Source organism: Lontra canadensis, unplaced genomic scaffold (genome assembly GCF_010015895.1).
Source record: "Lontra canadensis isolate GAN:19392208 unplaced genomic scaffold, GSC_riverotter_1.0 scaffold1, whole genome shotgun sequence".
NCBI classification, from domain to species: Eukaryota; Metazoa; Chordata; class Mammalia; order Carnivora; family Mustelidae; genus Lontra; species Lontra canadensis.
The window spans coordinates 114669262-114684964 of record NW_022630995.1 but is presented as its reverse complement, the minus strand read 5'-3'; the positions used below and the strand labels follow the sequence as shown (position 1 = coordinate 114684964).

Here is a 15703-nt window from a genome sequence, read left to right as displayed (position 1 = left end):
CAGACGGAGTCTTACTCATTTTGGTATTATCTGACAAAATGTCTGGTATACTATAGGAACTCAGTAAATATCTGTTGAATGACTGAATGAATGAATGCATACATGAGCAGGAATTTGATTTGGGTAGGTCACAGCAAGCTACAAATGCCAAGCTAAGTGTCTTAGTCCATTTGGGCCACAATAACAAAATACCAAAGACTGGAGGAGCCCCAAATAATAGAAATGTATTCTCACGGTTTTGGGGGCTAGAAAGTCCAAGATTGCTGTGTCAGCATGGTTGCACTCTGGTGAGGGCCCTCTTCCTGGGCCACAACCAGTGACTTCTTGCTGTGTTGTGAGCCATCTCTCTGGGTATCTCTTAAAAGAACACTGATCCTGTTCATGAGGGCTCCATGTCCCAAAGGCCCCACCTCCTAATATCACCAACTTTGGGGTTTAGAACTTCAACATATAAATTTTGGGTGGACGCATGTAGATTATAACACTAAGGCCTTTAGACACAGTTTTCTAAGAATGGTCTTTGAAAATTTGGAGGAGAGGGTTGGGTATGGGAAGAAACATATGTCAGAGGCATGAAGCTAGCAGAAGCATAGAGCAAGACCGCAAAGAATGAAATTAGAGATACCAGTTAGGACAGTATTAGCAGAGTGGTAAGAGCCAGATCTGAGGAAGAGGAAGTTGAAACAGAGGGGACAAATGTGAAACTTGTTGTAAAGGTAAAATTAACAGAAACAGCAGGAGAGTGGAAAAACAGATGATCCAAGGAACAACAAATCAGGATTTGGGGTCCTAGTTGTTTCAGGGATTTCTCTGTAACTTTAAGCAAGTCCACCTCTCTGGGTCTCTGTTTCTTCCTTTTAAGTGATGGGATTGGGATAGGTATTTTGCTGAGCTCATTAGTAGGAATATGCGCAGAGCGCATTACTGTATAAAAAACGTGAGCTGTTCACAGCCTGAATGCACGGCACCTGGGGAGGGAGAAGACCTAGAATACTCTGAAGTTTTGAATTTGGGAAATGATAGGGTAGCAGGATAATTAATAGATGTTGTAAATACCAGAAGAGAGGCATAAATCTGGGAGGAAGCAAGAATTCAGTGCAGTGCATATAAACATACAGAAGTCTCTCACGAAAGAAGTGTCTCATGAATATGTTTGAACTTTTCACAATGAGAAGAATAGCTGCTGATTCTGACTAAAAGAAATGGCAGTGTTCCTCTCATAGGAGTCTGCTATTAAGTTATATGCGCAACCGGATGAATTTTTTATTTTATTGCTTTCTAATTACAGAAGAGTGATCACTGTCCTGACATAATATGACTCCATCTTTAATCTCTGAATGTCTTGATAACATTAAAAATCACAGAATAATACAAAGCTGAATTGCTTCTTGACTACTTAAATTACTGTATTTATTTATGGCTTCCTTGCAATTCGTCTGACCCAGGAAGCCTAATCTTGTCATGTGGAATCACAGAACAAACAATTCAGATGTACATGTTTCCTAGAGAAAGATGGTAATAGTTCAATAGGAGATGTTCTTACACTAATTCAGGAAAAATGATCAGCTGTTCTTTTTCCATTTTATCTCAATCCTTGGTCTTCTGTGGACATTGCAAATGAGTTTCAGTTAAGCTCTACTCCAGCATATGTGGTCTTACACCAGGCAACCCATGTTATTTCTTTTTTTCCTTAAACCAAAAAAATGCCTGGACCATATAGTAAATATAAAATTTAAATAGCTTCAAAATTAATTGAGGTAAAAGGTTTAATACACATAAGAACTTATAAACTTTTATAGTATAAAGAATAACTGTTAATTTATAAAAATTGTATTTAGATATTTATATAGCAGGTGACTCAATACTGAATTTAATGGGCTAATCATTAACTTAGTTCTCATTCTCTTTTTTCCAATGATGTCTTGATAAAATTGCTTCCTGTTCCTTTATTTACTGGAAGTAGAATTTTTTTTATAGACCTGTCTACCAAAATTAGTAATAAATTACACTCTATATAATTAAATTATTTATACTTTATAAATTAAATAATTACACTTTATGTAAGACCAGCAGCATAATGTGTAGGACCCTTTAGTAGTTGTGTAGATATGCATACTTATTAAGCCAGCTTCGATGGGCCATAAAACTGATGGCATTCATTGGACAGCTTAGCTGGTGAAGTCTGTGCATGGTGATAAAACCAGTGGACTCAGTCTAAGTTCTCCTGTAAGAACAAACCAGCTGTGGGGAACCTGTGTGGGTCAATTAGTTAAGCCCCTGACTCTTGGTTTCTGCTCAGGTCATGATCTCTGGGTGGTGAGATCAAGCCCCTTTGGGCTCCATGCTAGGCATGGAGACTGTTTAAGTTTCTCTCTCTCCCTCTCATTTTACCCCTCCCCCTGCTTGTGCTCACTGTCTCTCTCTCTCTCCCAGAAAAAAAAAAAAAAAAAAAAAAAAAGAAAGAAAGAAAGAAAAAGAAAAAGGTAAAGAATAAACCAATTGCAATTAACCACTTTGTTTGATACCCTGTTTCATACCAAGGGTGGGACACACTGGCACACTGGCTAAAATGTGGTTGTTTCCTTTGACCTTTACTATTATATTATAAATAACCATGTAGCCAGATTAACATCAGAAGATTGTTTATCATCATCTTATGAATCTCACAATAATGTTATTCAGATTAGAGTCACTATCATTTACAGAATAGTAAGTGCCATTAATAGAATGAAAAATCCTATGAATTTAGTTTTTAAAACTTAACTTTAATACTGATAACTTCCTTTTAAGCCTAATAATAGTAATATTATAATAACATAACATTGGATACTACTTATTAATAACTATATCACAGGTGCTATACAAATTATACTATATATGTTAGCTCACTTAACAATACTTAGGAAGTAGTTGTCATTATTGTTATTTTGAAGATAAGTAAACTAACCCGTGGAGAGATGAACTGGCCTCTGATAGAGCCTGACTCCTGGCCTGTTGGATTCAGGACTCAGTCCTCAATCACTCTACTCAAAGAGATTGTGGAGTATGTTCACCTGCCTTTCTCTTCCTTCTGCTTCTGTTCAGGGCATCAGATCTGAGTATGGCTATATCTGAATATTCCAGATGGCCAGAATCAATACTCTGAAGGAGTTTTCCTTCTTGAGGATCCAAATACTGCCATTCATTTCTGTACTTACCAGGAGGTAAAGGTGCTACTTTTCAGTTTGATTTTTCTGTAATATGACTAATGGGCAGTTGTCATTGGAAGTGACCATCAATTATTCACATCTTTCCTTGACTAATGTGGTGGAAGGGCAAAATGCAGGGTCCTATCCCTCTCACTTCTTGTGAGGCAGCCCCACATTCAGTTATGTTAGTTATGATTCCTCCTAGGCCAGTGCTGATAAGCTATTCCAGTTGAATCACTAAATATTTGATTTGTGTCTAAATAATATTCCCATAGACACCAAGAGGGTTTTATTTCATCTTTGAAGATTTGTTTGTACAACAATTGGCAGACTTGTCCCTGCAGGAGGGTTTGGCTGCTTGCCTCCTAAGAGGAGCTCAGTCCTGCGGTAACACATCCATATTGACGACAACATCACGGAGGACGGGCACCTGATGCTCATGAGACCACTGACTTTTTATTGCAAAACTATTCCCAACGTTTGCCAGGTATACTTAACTCTCATAATAAACCTCTTTTATTCATAATTACTCCTTTAACAACTCCTCTTAAGAAAGATTACCTTCCACAGAAGATTTGGTAGTATACCAAATACAACTTTCTAAAATTATCATCACTGAGGATATAAGCGATTTAACAGAGAAAATAAAAGCCTGGATATTTCACTGTTTTATTCTGTTTTAAACCCACTTTTAATTTTTGTAACTCTGCATTGAAGCAATTATGATGACTAAGGAGCACTGATTTTGGAGTCAGGAAACGAATGTTCAGGTCTTGCCTGGCAATGTTTTTGTTTGTAACAAGTCATTCATTTTCCTAAAATTTGCTTTCTTCATTTGTAAAATATAGAATAATATAACCACCTCAAAAGTTTATTTTGAGCATCGTGAACTAACTTGTAAAAGTATATTATTAAATTAGTTAAATTATATGATGCTTGTTTTTAGCTATACCCAACATTTATGGGTTTTCTCTAATATTTTCACTTAATATTTGATATATATTACATATACATATACATATATCAACATAATTTACAGACTTAGGTATTCCATCATCCCTTATCTTTACTTTATAAAGTCATTGCATTTTAAATTCAACATATGTTCATAACTTATGCCTATCATATAATAATAACTCAAAAATAATAACATAGAAAATATAAAGGCTTAGCTGCACAAAAATGAATGTGTATCAATAAACACTGAAAAATATCTGCAAAAATTTTAATAATGGTCTTTTCCAAGGTATTTGCTACTCTTTAGATGTCTTCCCATATTATTTAAAAAATAACATTTTCAAGATAACTTGAGGTATCAATAAGTTGACTTCTCTCCAAAATGGTTAACTAAAAGCTGATTAAATTTTGAAGGATAACTGCTTGAATTTAGAATTTATGGTGTGTTTTATAGGGTCTCCAAAACCACACACAAGTTCGGTGATCTGTTAGCATCAACTCCTGGAACTCAGCACAGAGTAATGCACATAGCTGAAGTTTATTATGGTGAAAAGATACATGGTAGGATCAGTGGGGGGAAATGATACAGGCCGAGTCTGGAGAAATCCATGTGCAGACTTCCTTATGCTCACTCTGTCCTGGAATGGGACATGCTTGTGTGTGCTCTTTTCTCTAGTCACAAATACACACACACACACACACACGCAAATGTGCAATATTTCTGTCAAAGGAAGTCCATCAAATAGCACCCAAGGGTTTTACTGGGGCTTGTCTTAGTCAATTCAGACTACTATAACAAAGTACCATAGATTGGATCGCTTATAAACTATAGAAATTTATTTCTCACAGTTCTGGAGGCTGTAAGTCTCACATCAGGCCATCATCACTGGAATCTGGTGAGAACCCTCTTGCAGGTTGCAGACTGCCAACTTCTTGTATTCTCATGTGGCAGAAAGGGATATAGTGAGAGACCTCTCTGGGGTCTGTTGAAAAAAGGCACTACTCCCATTCATGAGGACTCCACCCTCATGACCTAGTCACCCCTCAAAGTCCCTACCTACCAATATTGTAAGATTGGGGGTCAGGATTTTAACATATGAATATTCAGTCCATAACAGGACTGGTCACATAGGCACCCTCTGCCTAGTCCTTACCAAAATTCTGGACTCTCAGAAAGAAGTCAGATGTTCAGCCTAAACATATTGTTTGTACAAATAGTCTGGGCACAGTGGATGACACTTACAGTTAGGAAATGGCAAGAAGCCAAGAGCCCAGATGTGGGCTAAGGGCAAAACCTGGCAGGCAGCCCTTTCTAAAGATAGCAGTCTTAGGCCTGCTTAATGAATTCCTTTCTGCTCATGATTTTAAAGGTATTCTTTGTGTCACAATTGATTAGCGAGCCTATCCACTGAGGATAGTCTCCCTAGTTGTTGTCAATAAAACATACCAGTGTTGAAGAGAATATTAAGTGAACTATTTTCATTTATGGTTCCCTGGGAGAAGATATGACTCTCCAGCTTTCTACGTAATTCTCCTTCCAATGGAAGGATGACAGTTGAGGAGAGGATGCTGACAAAATTGACAGCCCCTTCCTGCACCTTGTTGTGCAGTAAAATGGCTGTGATGTCTTAGGTGAGCAGACAGGAGCCATGTGTTTGATTCCTGCATATGAACCAAAATTTATAACACATGGTCTGACAAAAAAAGGAAATTGGACAGAACACCAGGTCCCATTTACACAGACACTGCACATGTTTGGGTTCTTTCTCTATCAAGAATCACAGGAGCTTTTTCTCAACAATGGACTATTTCTTTGGCATCTGAGAGTTGAAACCAAATTTGATTATTAACTGATCTATAATTAAATACAATGAATGGATGTCCTTCTACTGGTCATCAAAAACACTGTGAATTCAAAATTGCCCATGTGGTATTATTTTGTGTCATATTAATTATCAAACATGAAGAGGAAAGTGTAGGGATTATTAAATCACATATTGTGAGCTTACTGCACAGTGGTCTGAGTTGCATCTTGACAAAAAAACTGAAGGATAAAAATAATAGCTGTACCAAATTTTTATTGAGCATGAAGTTTGAGAAACATGCTTTAAGGTTTTAGTTGCCAATTTTAGTATACACAGCTTAAAGTGACTCTGAAAAGAAATAATACATATTTCATTATAAGTTTAATTGGAACTATTCAACTATGTTTATGTTGAATAACATTTTGTTGTATCTAGGGTTTTCTTTTGCCTTTTCCTAATGACTAATGATTTGTACATATTTTAATATGTTTGTCATTTTTTAAATAGTGCTTTTGATTAAAGGTTATGACTTTTAAGAAAAAGGTGAATAGAGTTGATAATATCAAATAAAAACATTTGATTTCCTGGGTCATGACTTAAGATAAATAAGTGATAATTTAGTGACAAAGGTTAGAGTAAATCTTCTGGGACAGGGATAATACAGTTGGTAAGGATTGCTGATATGATTAAATGAGCTTTAAAATTACATTTAAAGGACTGAGAAAAAAAGATCTCAGAAACAGTATCAAGAGCAACAGATATGACTTATAAAGAACAAAAATAAAAACACTATGAAGGAAAAGTAGTAAAGATAGTTGGAAACAATATTTCCATCCATCCATCCATACACCAATGGACAAAATATGAGTACTTAGAACGAGGAGTTTGGAAATGTCATATAAACAAATAAATATCCACATTTTTTAAAGTTGTTGGAAAGGAACATATAGAGTATTTTTAGAACAACAGAAGGATAAACCTTATTTGATAGGAACAATTTTGATAAATGGGGACACAGCATAGTGCTGAAAGTTAATGTGTCCATAAGTGGAAGGAATCATTTTAGAGAGCATTGGAATTGGGATGAAAAATAAAGTCCTAATGTTGTGTGGACATGTTACCTTGAGCAAAGTTGTGTAGTGGATTTGTACATAATGTGTTTCTCTGTTTAGGACAAACTGGCCCAAAGGCAATGCTAGGTTTTCTCAGTAATCTGTTGGAAACTCCATTCTGCTCCAAGCAGAAATCTGCCCTCTGCAATGTTACTGTTAAAATAAAGAAAGAAAAAAATAAGATCTTAATGATGAAATAGGACTAAACAATGAAAATACCAAATAAAATTAAAAATATATGTAAAACATACATAAAAATAAGAACGAAGGAGAAAACATCAATATAATATGCTGCTTTATTTTGTCCATTGAATATCTATTGAGTAAGTTTTGAATGAGCCCTGAGAAAGATTGAGTAGACAGAGTAGTAAATTCAACACATTTCCTCTTCTCATGGACCTCATACATTACACAAATAATTATAATAAAGAATGGCAAATATTAGCAAAGGCAGAGTGCTTTTGAAAATGTAGGGAGCTCTCCAATCAGTTCAAATTTAACATGAACATTTATGAAATATACAAGTAGGATTAATAGGAAGGTGTAACTTGAGCATATATTAGCATCCAGAAAGAACAGACCAGAATGAATTGAAGCTTGTGAAACATTCCAAGATAATGGCAAAGGAATTTTAGTCATGGTTGGAGCAGGGAAATGAATATTGAAGGATTAGTTATGCCATTTGCACAAGATAGTAGAATGTTGAGTTAGCAGAACTGTTCAACTAATTGCACCGACCTCTACCAAAGAAAATAAATGGACTGGAAAGAGTTTAAGAATTCCTGAAGCCCAGGGTAGGGGAGAAGCTGTGAAAAGTTTGCTTGAGATGATTCCTTGTCTCTAGAAAAACATGCCAATGACTTCATAGCATTAAATTCTACCTGGTCTTTGAGAACTGTGAGAAGGGATAGTGTTGGATTATATATCATCATCTACTCAATCTTCCAATGATTTGTTCATTCACCTTAATTGTTTTTAAGTTTTTATTTTCACTCCAGGTAGTTAACATACAGTATTATATGAGTTTCAGATGTACAGTATGGTGACTCAGCAATTCCTTACATGACCCTGTGCTGGTTTATTCATCTTTAAAAAGACATTTTTGCACTCGGTATGTCAGGCACTGTGCTAATTAGCAGTGACACGCCGTGTAGTAGAGGACCCGAGCCCTGACTTCGAGAAAGCTCACAATCTAATTGGAAGTCAGGACATGGGAGCAATTACAGTGGAGCGCGATAAGTTCAACAAGAGAACTTCTGTGCATCTGACAATAATTAAGAGAATTAACGTAATTAATTCTACTGACAGGGAGGAGAAAAGATTTTGAAAAGAAAATGATGCTCTTTGGGGGTCTTATCTTTGTTGTTAATTCAAGAAAAAATTGCCTTTTGAGACAAATATGTGCAGGAACTTACATAGGTACCTAACCATTTTTTTAAGTATTTTAGTAATAAAGTAAAAAATGTAAGGTGGATGATGTACCAAAGTAGATTTTAGCCGATTGTATATTAAAATGTAAATAGTTTCAATTTGATAAGTCAATGCCAATCAGTCTTGGTTGTTTTAAAGCTCTGTGCTTGACACTGGTCCATTAAATATTTTTATCAGTGATTTGGATGAACACATAAAAAGTAAATTTGGGGGGCGCCTGGGTGGCTCAGTGGGTTGAAGCCTCTGCTTTCGGCTCAGGTCATGATCCCAGGGTCCTGGGATCGAGCTCCACATCAGGCTCTCTGCTCGACAGGAAGCCTACTTCCTCCTCTCTCTCTGCCTGCCTCTCTGCCTACTTGTGACCTCTCTCCGTCAAGTAAATAAATAAAATAAAAAAAATAAAAGTAAATTTGGAAATGATGAAGTTCATTAAAACATCGTATACAGAATTAAAACAAAGAACAGTTTCTATGGACAGATGATAAGTCCAATAAGATAAATGTAATTTTTGGTAATAATTGCAAGTTTGTGCTAAAATGACTTAAATAAATATGAGATTTTAGATAATTTCAGTGACATCAAGGCATAGAAGACCTGCTATGATACACTGTAATACAGATGCAAAAATAGACAATGAACACCTCATGTTTATATAATGTTAACAGAAGTATAATGTCATTTCATTTCAGTATAAGGTCATAACTGGCGGTTGTTACTGTAGCCTGCTCTAATCAGAGTCTATTCCTAATACATCCAGTTCTGGGAGCCATAGGCATAATTTTATGTGTCATAATGTGAATTATTGAGGCAGGGACTTGGAGACCATAGATATCTAAAATATCAAAGAAGGCAAGAAAGGAACTTAAAACACATGGGACAGAAGAAGGTGCAGACCAGAGTGCGAAGCACCCTGAATTCGGTGGGTACATGAGAGATGCCCCAGCAGGCAAACCAGGTGTATTCTCAGCAAGTTTGAGCTACTATAGTGATAGGAGACAGCAGGCCCCAAGCAAACTCAAGTGAACCCTTCCTCCAGATGAATGACCCTGCAAAGAAGTTGGAATAAAGGGCAAAATGGCATCCTCTAAAATGACTCAAAGAGAACAAGGAAACACCCCATTCCTAGAGGTAATGGAATAGACAAAGGAGAAAGACGAAAAGTGTATCCTAGATGTTAAATAGAAGGCAAAGACCCTGGTCATATAGAATCAACATAAAGCCAATAGCAATACAAAAAAAAGTACATCTGTTTGATTCCTGATTCATGCATGGGGCAGTCTCCAGGTGAGAGTGCATTTATAAGAAAATGGGAAAATAAGAATTATAGAGCTAGTCAGATAGCATACATAATTCAGTGTGCCGCAGCTCCCCTGCACAGTTGTTTCATTCCTGGTGAAGCCCAGTAATTGAACGCCACCCTGTGATTCAATCACTGTGCTAGATTCAGAAGATGTGAAAACAAATGAAGCCAGTGCTTTGACGTCAAGAATTCACATTTCTATAGGCATTAGAGAATCACTGAAGTTTTTAAAGTGAGGAAGAAATGGGCTAGGTTTTAGAATGATAGCTAATAGTGAATAGAGGGGTTTAAGAACCTATTCACTTGGTTGAGAAAAGACGTTAAAGAAAATGTAGGCCAGTTTGAAACATTCTGAAAAGCTATTGCATATATGTAATGTTTTCCATATGTATCTTAGTGAGCAAAATAGTGTATGGAATATTGCAAAAGTATATCAAAATAATGTAAACTATTCTCTAATTACTAAGTAATATATATTTTCTTTGAAAAAAAATTTCTAATACTGGCATGTAGTTTGGTCACAATCTATGTGAATTTGAATTATTTAAACATGAAGCATAACGTATATAAAACATTTACAGATCTCACTTCTGAGAAAAATGTTAAACCAAACAACCCTAAATGTAAAAGTCATCAACAATCCGTATTTTGAAATGAGTGAATTGTAAACTGTTCAAACTTGTCACAAGGTGGCGCCATAGCGGTAACTGACCAGCAACCTAGTCTTCCCCAACATTTTCTCTGTGTTTACATAATTATGTATGATGTTTATAACCATATTCATAATTTAAGGTTTTCTAAATCATTGAAATTATTCTATATCTAATATGTGAACTGCATCTTGCTGCCTTCAGTAAATCAAATGTGTCCGGGGATCTATCTCATACTTTAACTACTGTCTAATATTCCTTAGGGAAAAGATACCTATAATTTATTTAACAATGAAATGGTCATTTAGGTGTCTTACAGTTTTTCACTAATGCAAGTGATGCCATAAAGAACATTTTTAACAGTTTTCTTTGTATACGTAGGCAAGTATCTCTGGAGTATATATTCTGCCAGGAAAAATTTCTGGCTTTGAGCGAATGAACCTTTTTAATTCTGATAAATATGGTTAAATTGTTCATTCTGAGCTTCTAACAATTTAAGCTCTAACCAACATTATATGAGAATGCCCATTTTCTTCGTCACTGAATATCTTGTATCTTTTTGAATGTTGACACCTGATAAAGTGTTGGTGGTAAAAATTTATTATTCCTTAATTAGTAGTGAAATTGAATAAGCTTTAAAAATGATAATGAACTTTTGCATTTTTCATTCAGTAATTGGCCAGTTCATATCATCTGCCCATTTTTTCAGGTTTTTTTTCCCACAATCTTTTAGATTGGTCAGAACTTTTCACGTTATGGATATTATCCATTAGATCTTTGTTTCTGTCAAAACATTTTTCTCTTAATCTGTCACTTATCTTTGAACCTGAACTTTTGAACCTTATCTTTGAAACTGAACTTTTGAGCCTGCAACTTTGGCTGCAAATGTGTTTTAATTCTTATGTGGTCAAATGTCAGGATTTTTCTCTTACGGCTTTTGGATTTTTTGTTTTGTTTTGTTTTGCTTTGAGTTCTCCAAAATTTTAAAGCTCTACAAAGATATCCCTTTTACTTGATTATAATACAATCATATAGGTTGTTGTTTTTACTTTTAGCATTTTTGTACATGTGGAAAGTATGTTTTTATGAATATTCAGTTGTTAGCACCGTGTATTCAATAGACACTTTTCTTCTCCAACGATTTGTAATATTACCTTTATCATGTATCACTTCCAAATAGATCTAAATCTGTGTGCAGTTACCCTATTCTGTTCTACAGTTGACCAAAATCTTAACATTTTCACACAAAGAAGTACAGTGGATTATCCCCACTTAGACTATCACAGGATGATTCCCACTTAGAAGACGTAGTTAAAGGAGCTCGGAGACTTGAGAGGTTTGTATGAAGTCCTGTGACTACATGCGCGGCCAGCCTGCGCCCGGGGACCCATTTTTCTTATTTCTCCTTCAGCGTTTTTCCCATTCTGTCTCAAACTGTAAGATCAACGAGAAAATAGGTCACCTTCACCCTCTTGTATCTTGACTCTTTTTCAGTAACAGAGGAGTATTCAGACTGTAGCAGGTCCCCATGCCAGAACGGGGGCACGTGTATAAATGGAAGAGGGAGCTCTGTCTGCGCCTGCCGACATCCTTTCACGGGTGACAACTGCACTGTCAAGCTGGTGCAAGAAAACGCTTTAGCGCCAGGTACGAAAGCGCATGCGTCCTTGCATTTGCTCGCTATCCTAAACAGAAACGCTTCTTGAAAACGTTTACCAAGGAATGTTTAAACCGGATTCATCTGGACTCGTGAGGGTTAATTCCTTTTGCCTCTGAAATTTACTGAGTAACATACGTGATTTACAGGTGGAAATGTCGGCCAGGTAAATCCATATTGATGTACACTTGTTGACATTTTCGATATTGATATGACAGAGGCAGTCTTTTTCTTTTCCCGGGCATCTTAAAAGAAAATACAGATGCATATATGTGATGGGTACAAACTCCTTCTCCTCAAACAAGCTGATAAAGAAATATATCTTTGATTCATATCACATATGATTTAAATGAAGCTGTAAAAAGTAATTAGCGCGTCTTCCATGAAGATTAAGCTGATAGTGTCATTTTGACTGGGTGAGGACTGTTAGAACATGCTCAAAAGTACTGAGTAAAATAAAAAGCCTTTTTTTTTTTTTTTTGGCCCATTTACCTTCGTAAGTATTGTTTGTTATAAATTAACTTCAAGAGTGTACCATTTCTAAATTTTTCATTAAAAATTTGTGTAGCATTTAAAATATATTTTCTTTAATGACCACAAAACCATATTTCAAAACAGGCTTTTCTTAATAATATGCTGCATAGCAAAGAGTAAATTTTTTAGTCTATTATTTGAATCTCAGCCTTTGTAAGTACATTTGGCATTAATTACACAGAAAATTGCTTTTGTCTACTTCTCTGTACTGCATATGATTGCATTTGGTTTCCCTTTTAGCCTCTAGAAACTGTTTGACAAGATGCTGGAAAAATTGTTTCTACATCATGTCAGCTTCAATTCCTACAAGGGGCTTTAAAACATTCTGGCATACCATAATAATCATAGAGTGCTTTGAATTCCTTTATCTCTGGAGAGATCAAAGCAACATGCAAATTAATCTTTGAGGCATTTCTATGAGGGATATATCAAGCGCTATTATCATTCTATCTTGATCTGAATGGAGAAACTGAGGCTCACAGAGAGCAAATGATTGCAGGTAATTCAGCCAAGAGAAGAAGCAAGCATCCATACACCTATACCCTTGTTAAAATTTTGATGAATGACCTTGGTTCCTTCTGCTACCCCTTTTTGTAACGTGATAAAATGATAAAGAAATGAGGAAAGACAAAGCATGATAAAAAAAGAAAAACATGAAAACTGACTCCCTTTTTTTCTTTTAACAGATTTTTCCAAAGGATCTTATAGATATGCACCAATGGTGGCCTTTTTTGCATCTCACACATATGGAATGTCTACGCCTGGTCCTATCCTATTTAATAATTTGGACGTCAATTATGGATCTTCATATACACCAAGAACTGGAAAATTCAGAATTCCTTATCTTGGGGTGTATGTGTTTAAGTATACCATTGAGTCATTTAGTGCTCATATCTCTGGATTTTTAGTGGTTGATGGAAGAGACAAGCTTGCGTTTGAGTCTGAGAATATTAATGGTGAAATACGCTGTGACAGGGTTTTAACTGGGGATGCTTTATTAGAGTTAAATTATGGGCAGGAAGTGTGGTTACGACTTGTAAAAGGAACGATTCCTGCCAAATTTCCCCCTGCTACAACATTTAGTGGTTACTTGTTATACCGTACATAAATTAGTAAGAAAAGACAGACTATCACCTTTCTTAAGAAGGAGCCAGTGTTTTATTTATCTTTGCCTGCACATCTGCTCTGTTTTTGGCTTTTCTACATGAAATGAAAATCAGCTTCTTTTTTAATCTGTAGCCTGTAAGTTTGTCTATGTCATAAGGTTATTTGAATATCTTTTGGATAACCTGTATACAAAGACGTTCTTGCTCCTAATGAGATTTAGTGGCATAGAAAACAAAGTGCGTTTTAACAAATATTTTAACATAATGGTTCTTATTCTCTCATGTTAAGTCATTTAACATAAGGTAATCCGATTAAATAGCAATCATTCAATTTTGTCAGTCACAGTAGTCCTTCCAGTAAAATGCTTGCCTCTTGTTATTCACTATGTATATAAATATATAACATATATTTCCTAAATTCACAATTCAAATAAATTACTTAAAGACCAAGAAGTGTTGTTGTTTTTTAACTTTGATTTTAACTCTTCTCTATTGGGTTGATCAATTTTATGTGTTAGAATTTTCATTTGTAACCAAAATTAAGAAAGTTGCATTCGAAACTTGAAATACGCTTAACTATTTTCTCTGCCTGTAATAAGAGGTTAAAGTAATAACTGACAAATTGTTGAACATTTAAGTCTATGTCTGAGCATATATAAGTGGGTCTTTTACCTGCGCCCATTATAGAATATCTACAGGGAAAATAAAGTCTTCCTCTAGAGAGTATCCTTATTCAGCAGCACATGTGGGCCTGCTCATATTCTTACAAAGGGCACATAAACTTCCAAAGTAATACTACGATTTATGGAATGTTCACTGTGTCCTGATTCTCTTCTAAGGAACTTACCTGTAACATCTCACTGATTCTGCACAAAAACTCTCACAAAGTGGGTATTAGTATTATCATTTTTACAGCTGAAGTAACTGAGACACAGAGAGAGTAAGGAATGGACCACGCTCCATGACTAGCAAAGACTGAGGCAGGATTTAGAACAAGGCCAGGTCTCCTCAGCAGCTGTCACACCTTGTCCATATTGCCTCCAACAGACCTACCACGATTTATGTAAAAATTTCTTTAGATTGTTTATAGTGTTTTATTACAACAACATTGCAGCGAATACCCTTAAAGGTACATTTATTACATATTTGATAAAGTGTTTCTGAAGAATAGGTTCCTATAAGTAGGAGTGGAAATAATAATGAAAAAGAATTTTGGGGGCACCAGGGTGGCTCAGTGGATTAAACCTCTGCCTTCAGCTCAGGTCATGATGTCAGGGTCCTGGGATCGAGCCCCGCATGGGTCTCTCTGCTCAGCCGGTGCCGGCTTCCTCCTTTCTCTCTCTCTACCTGCCTCTCTGCCTACTTGTGATCTCTTTCAAATAAATAAATAAAATCTTTAAAAAAAAAAGAAGAATTTTGGCATGGCAAGCATTTTTCACGAATTAATTTATTTGAAGGTTCACTATAATCCTATGAATCACATATTAAACCTATGAGATACACATTAAGTAATATCATCATCTTTCCACTGCTGGGAAACTGAGGCACACAGAGGGTAATTCCAGCAAATTCTGGGATAAGCATATTTTTTTTCATTTTGATAAGTACTGTCAAATCACACTTGAAAAGTTTGTGCTGATCCTCAGTTCCATTTTGCTCATGTGGAAGAGTGTTCTTTATTCCCTCTACACCCTCATCAAAATTCACAGCTTTTTAAATAATTGCCAATCTTGTGAAAATGGTATTTTCTTATGGCAGAAGCTTGGAAAGATTTCAGATTTGTCAAAACTTGAAAACATATCTCCATACAAAGACTTGGACGTGAATGTTCATGGGAGTTTTACTTGTGATAGCCAAAAACTAGGTACCCCTTACACATCCAGCAACAGAAGAATGGTTAAGCAAACTCTAGTATATGCATATGTAGACTTCCAAGCAATAAAAAGGAATCGACACGCAACAA

At 35.8% G+C, this 15703-nt stretch overlaps 1 protein-coding gene across 1 annotated transcript in view; it reads left to right on the top strand.

Annotated features, from left to right (window-relative positions):
* Positions 1–14174, top strand: part of MMRN1 (multimerin 1) — a 57782-nt gene extending 43608 nt beyond the window's left edge. The window contains exons 7-8 of the mRNA XM_032861685.1: positions 11938–12090; positions 13321–14174. Coding sequence (XP_032717576.1) covers positions 11938–12090; positions 13321–13742 — 575 coding nt within the window. The 3' untranslated portion in view covers positions 13743–14174. The remainder of the gene's footprint in view (positions 1–11937; positions 12091–13320) is intronic.
* Positions 14175–15703: the final 1529 nt, after the last annotated feature.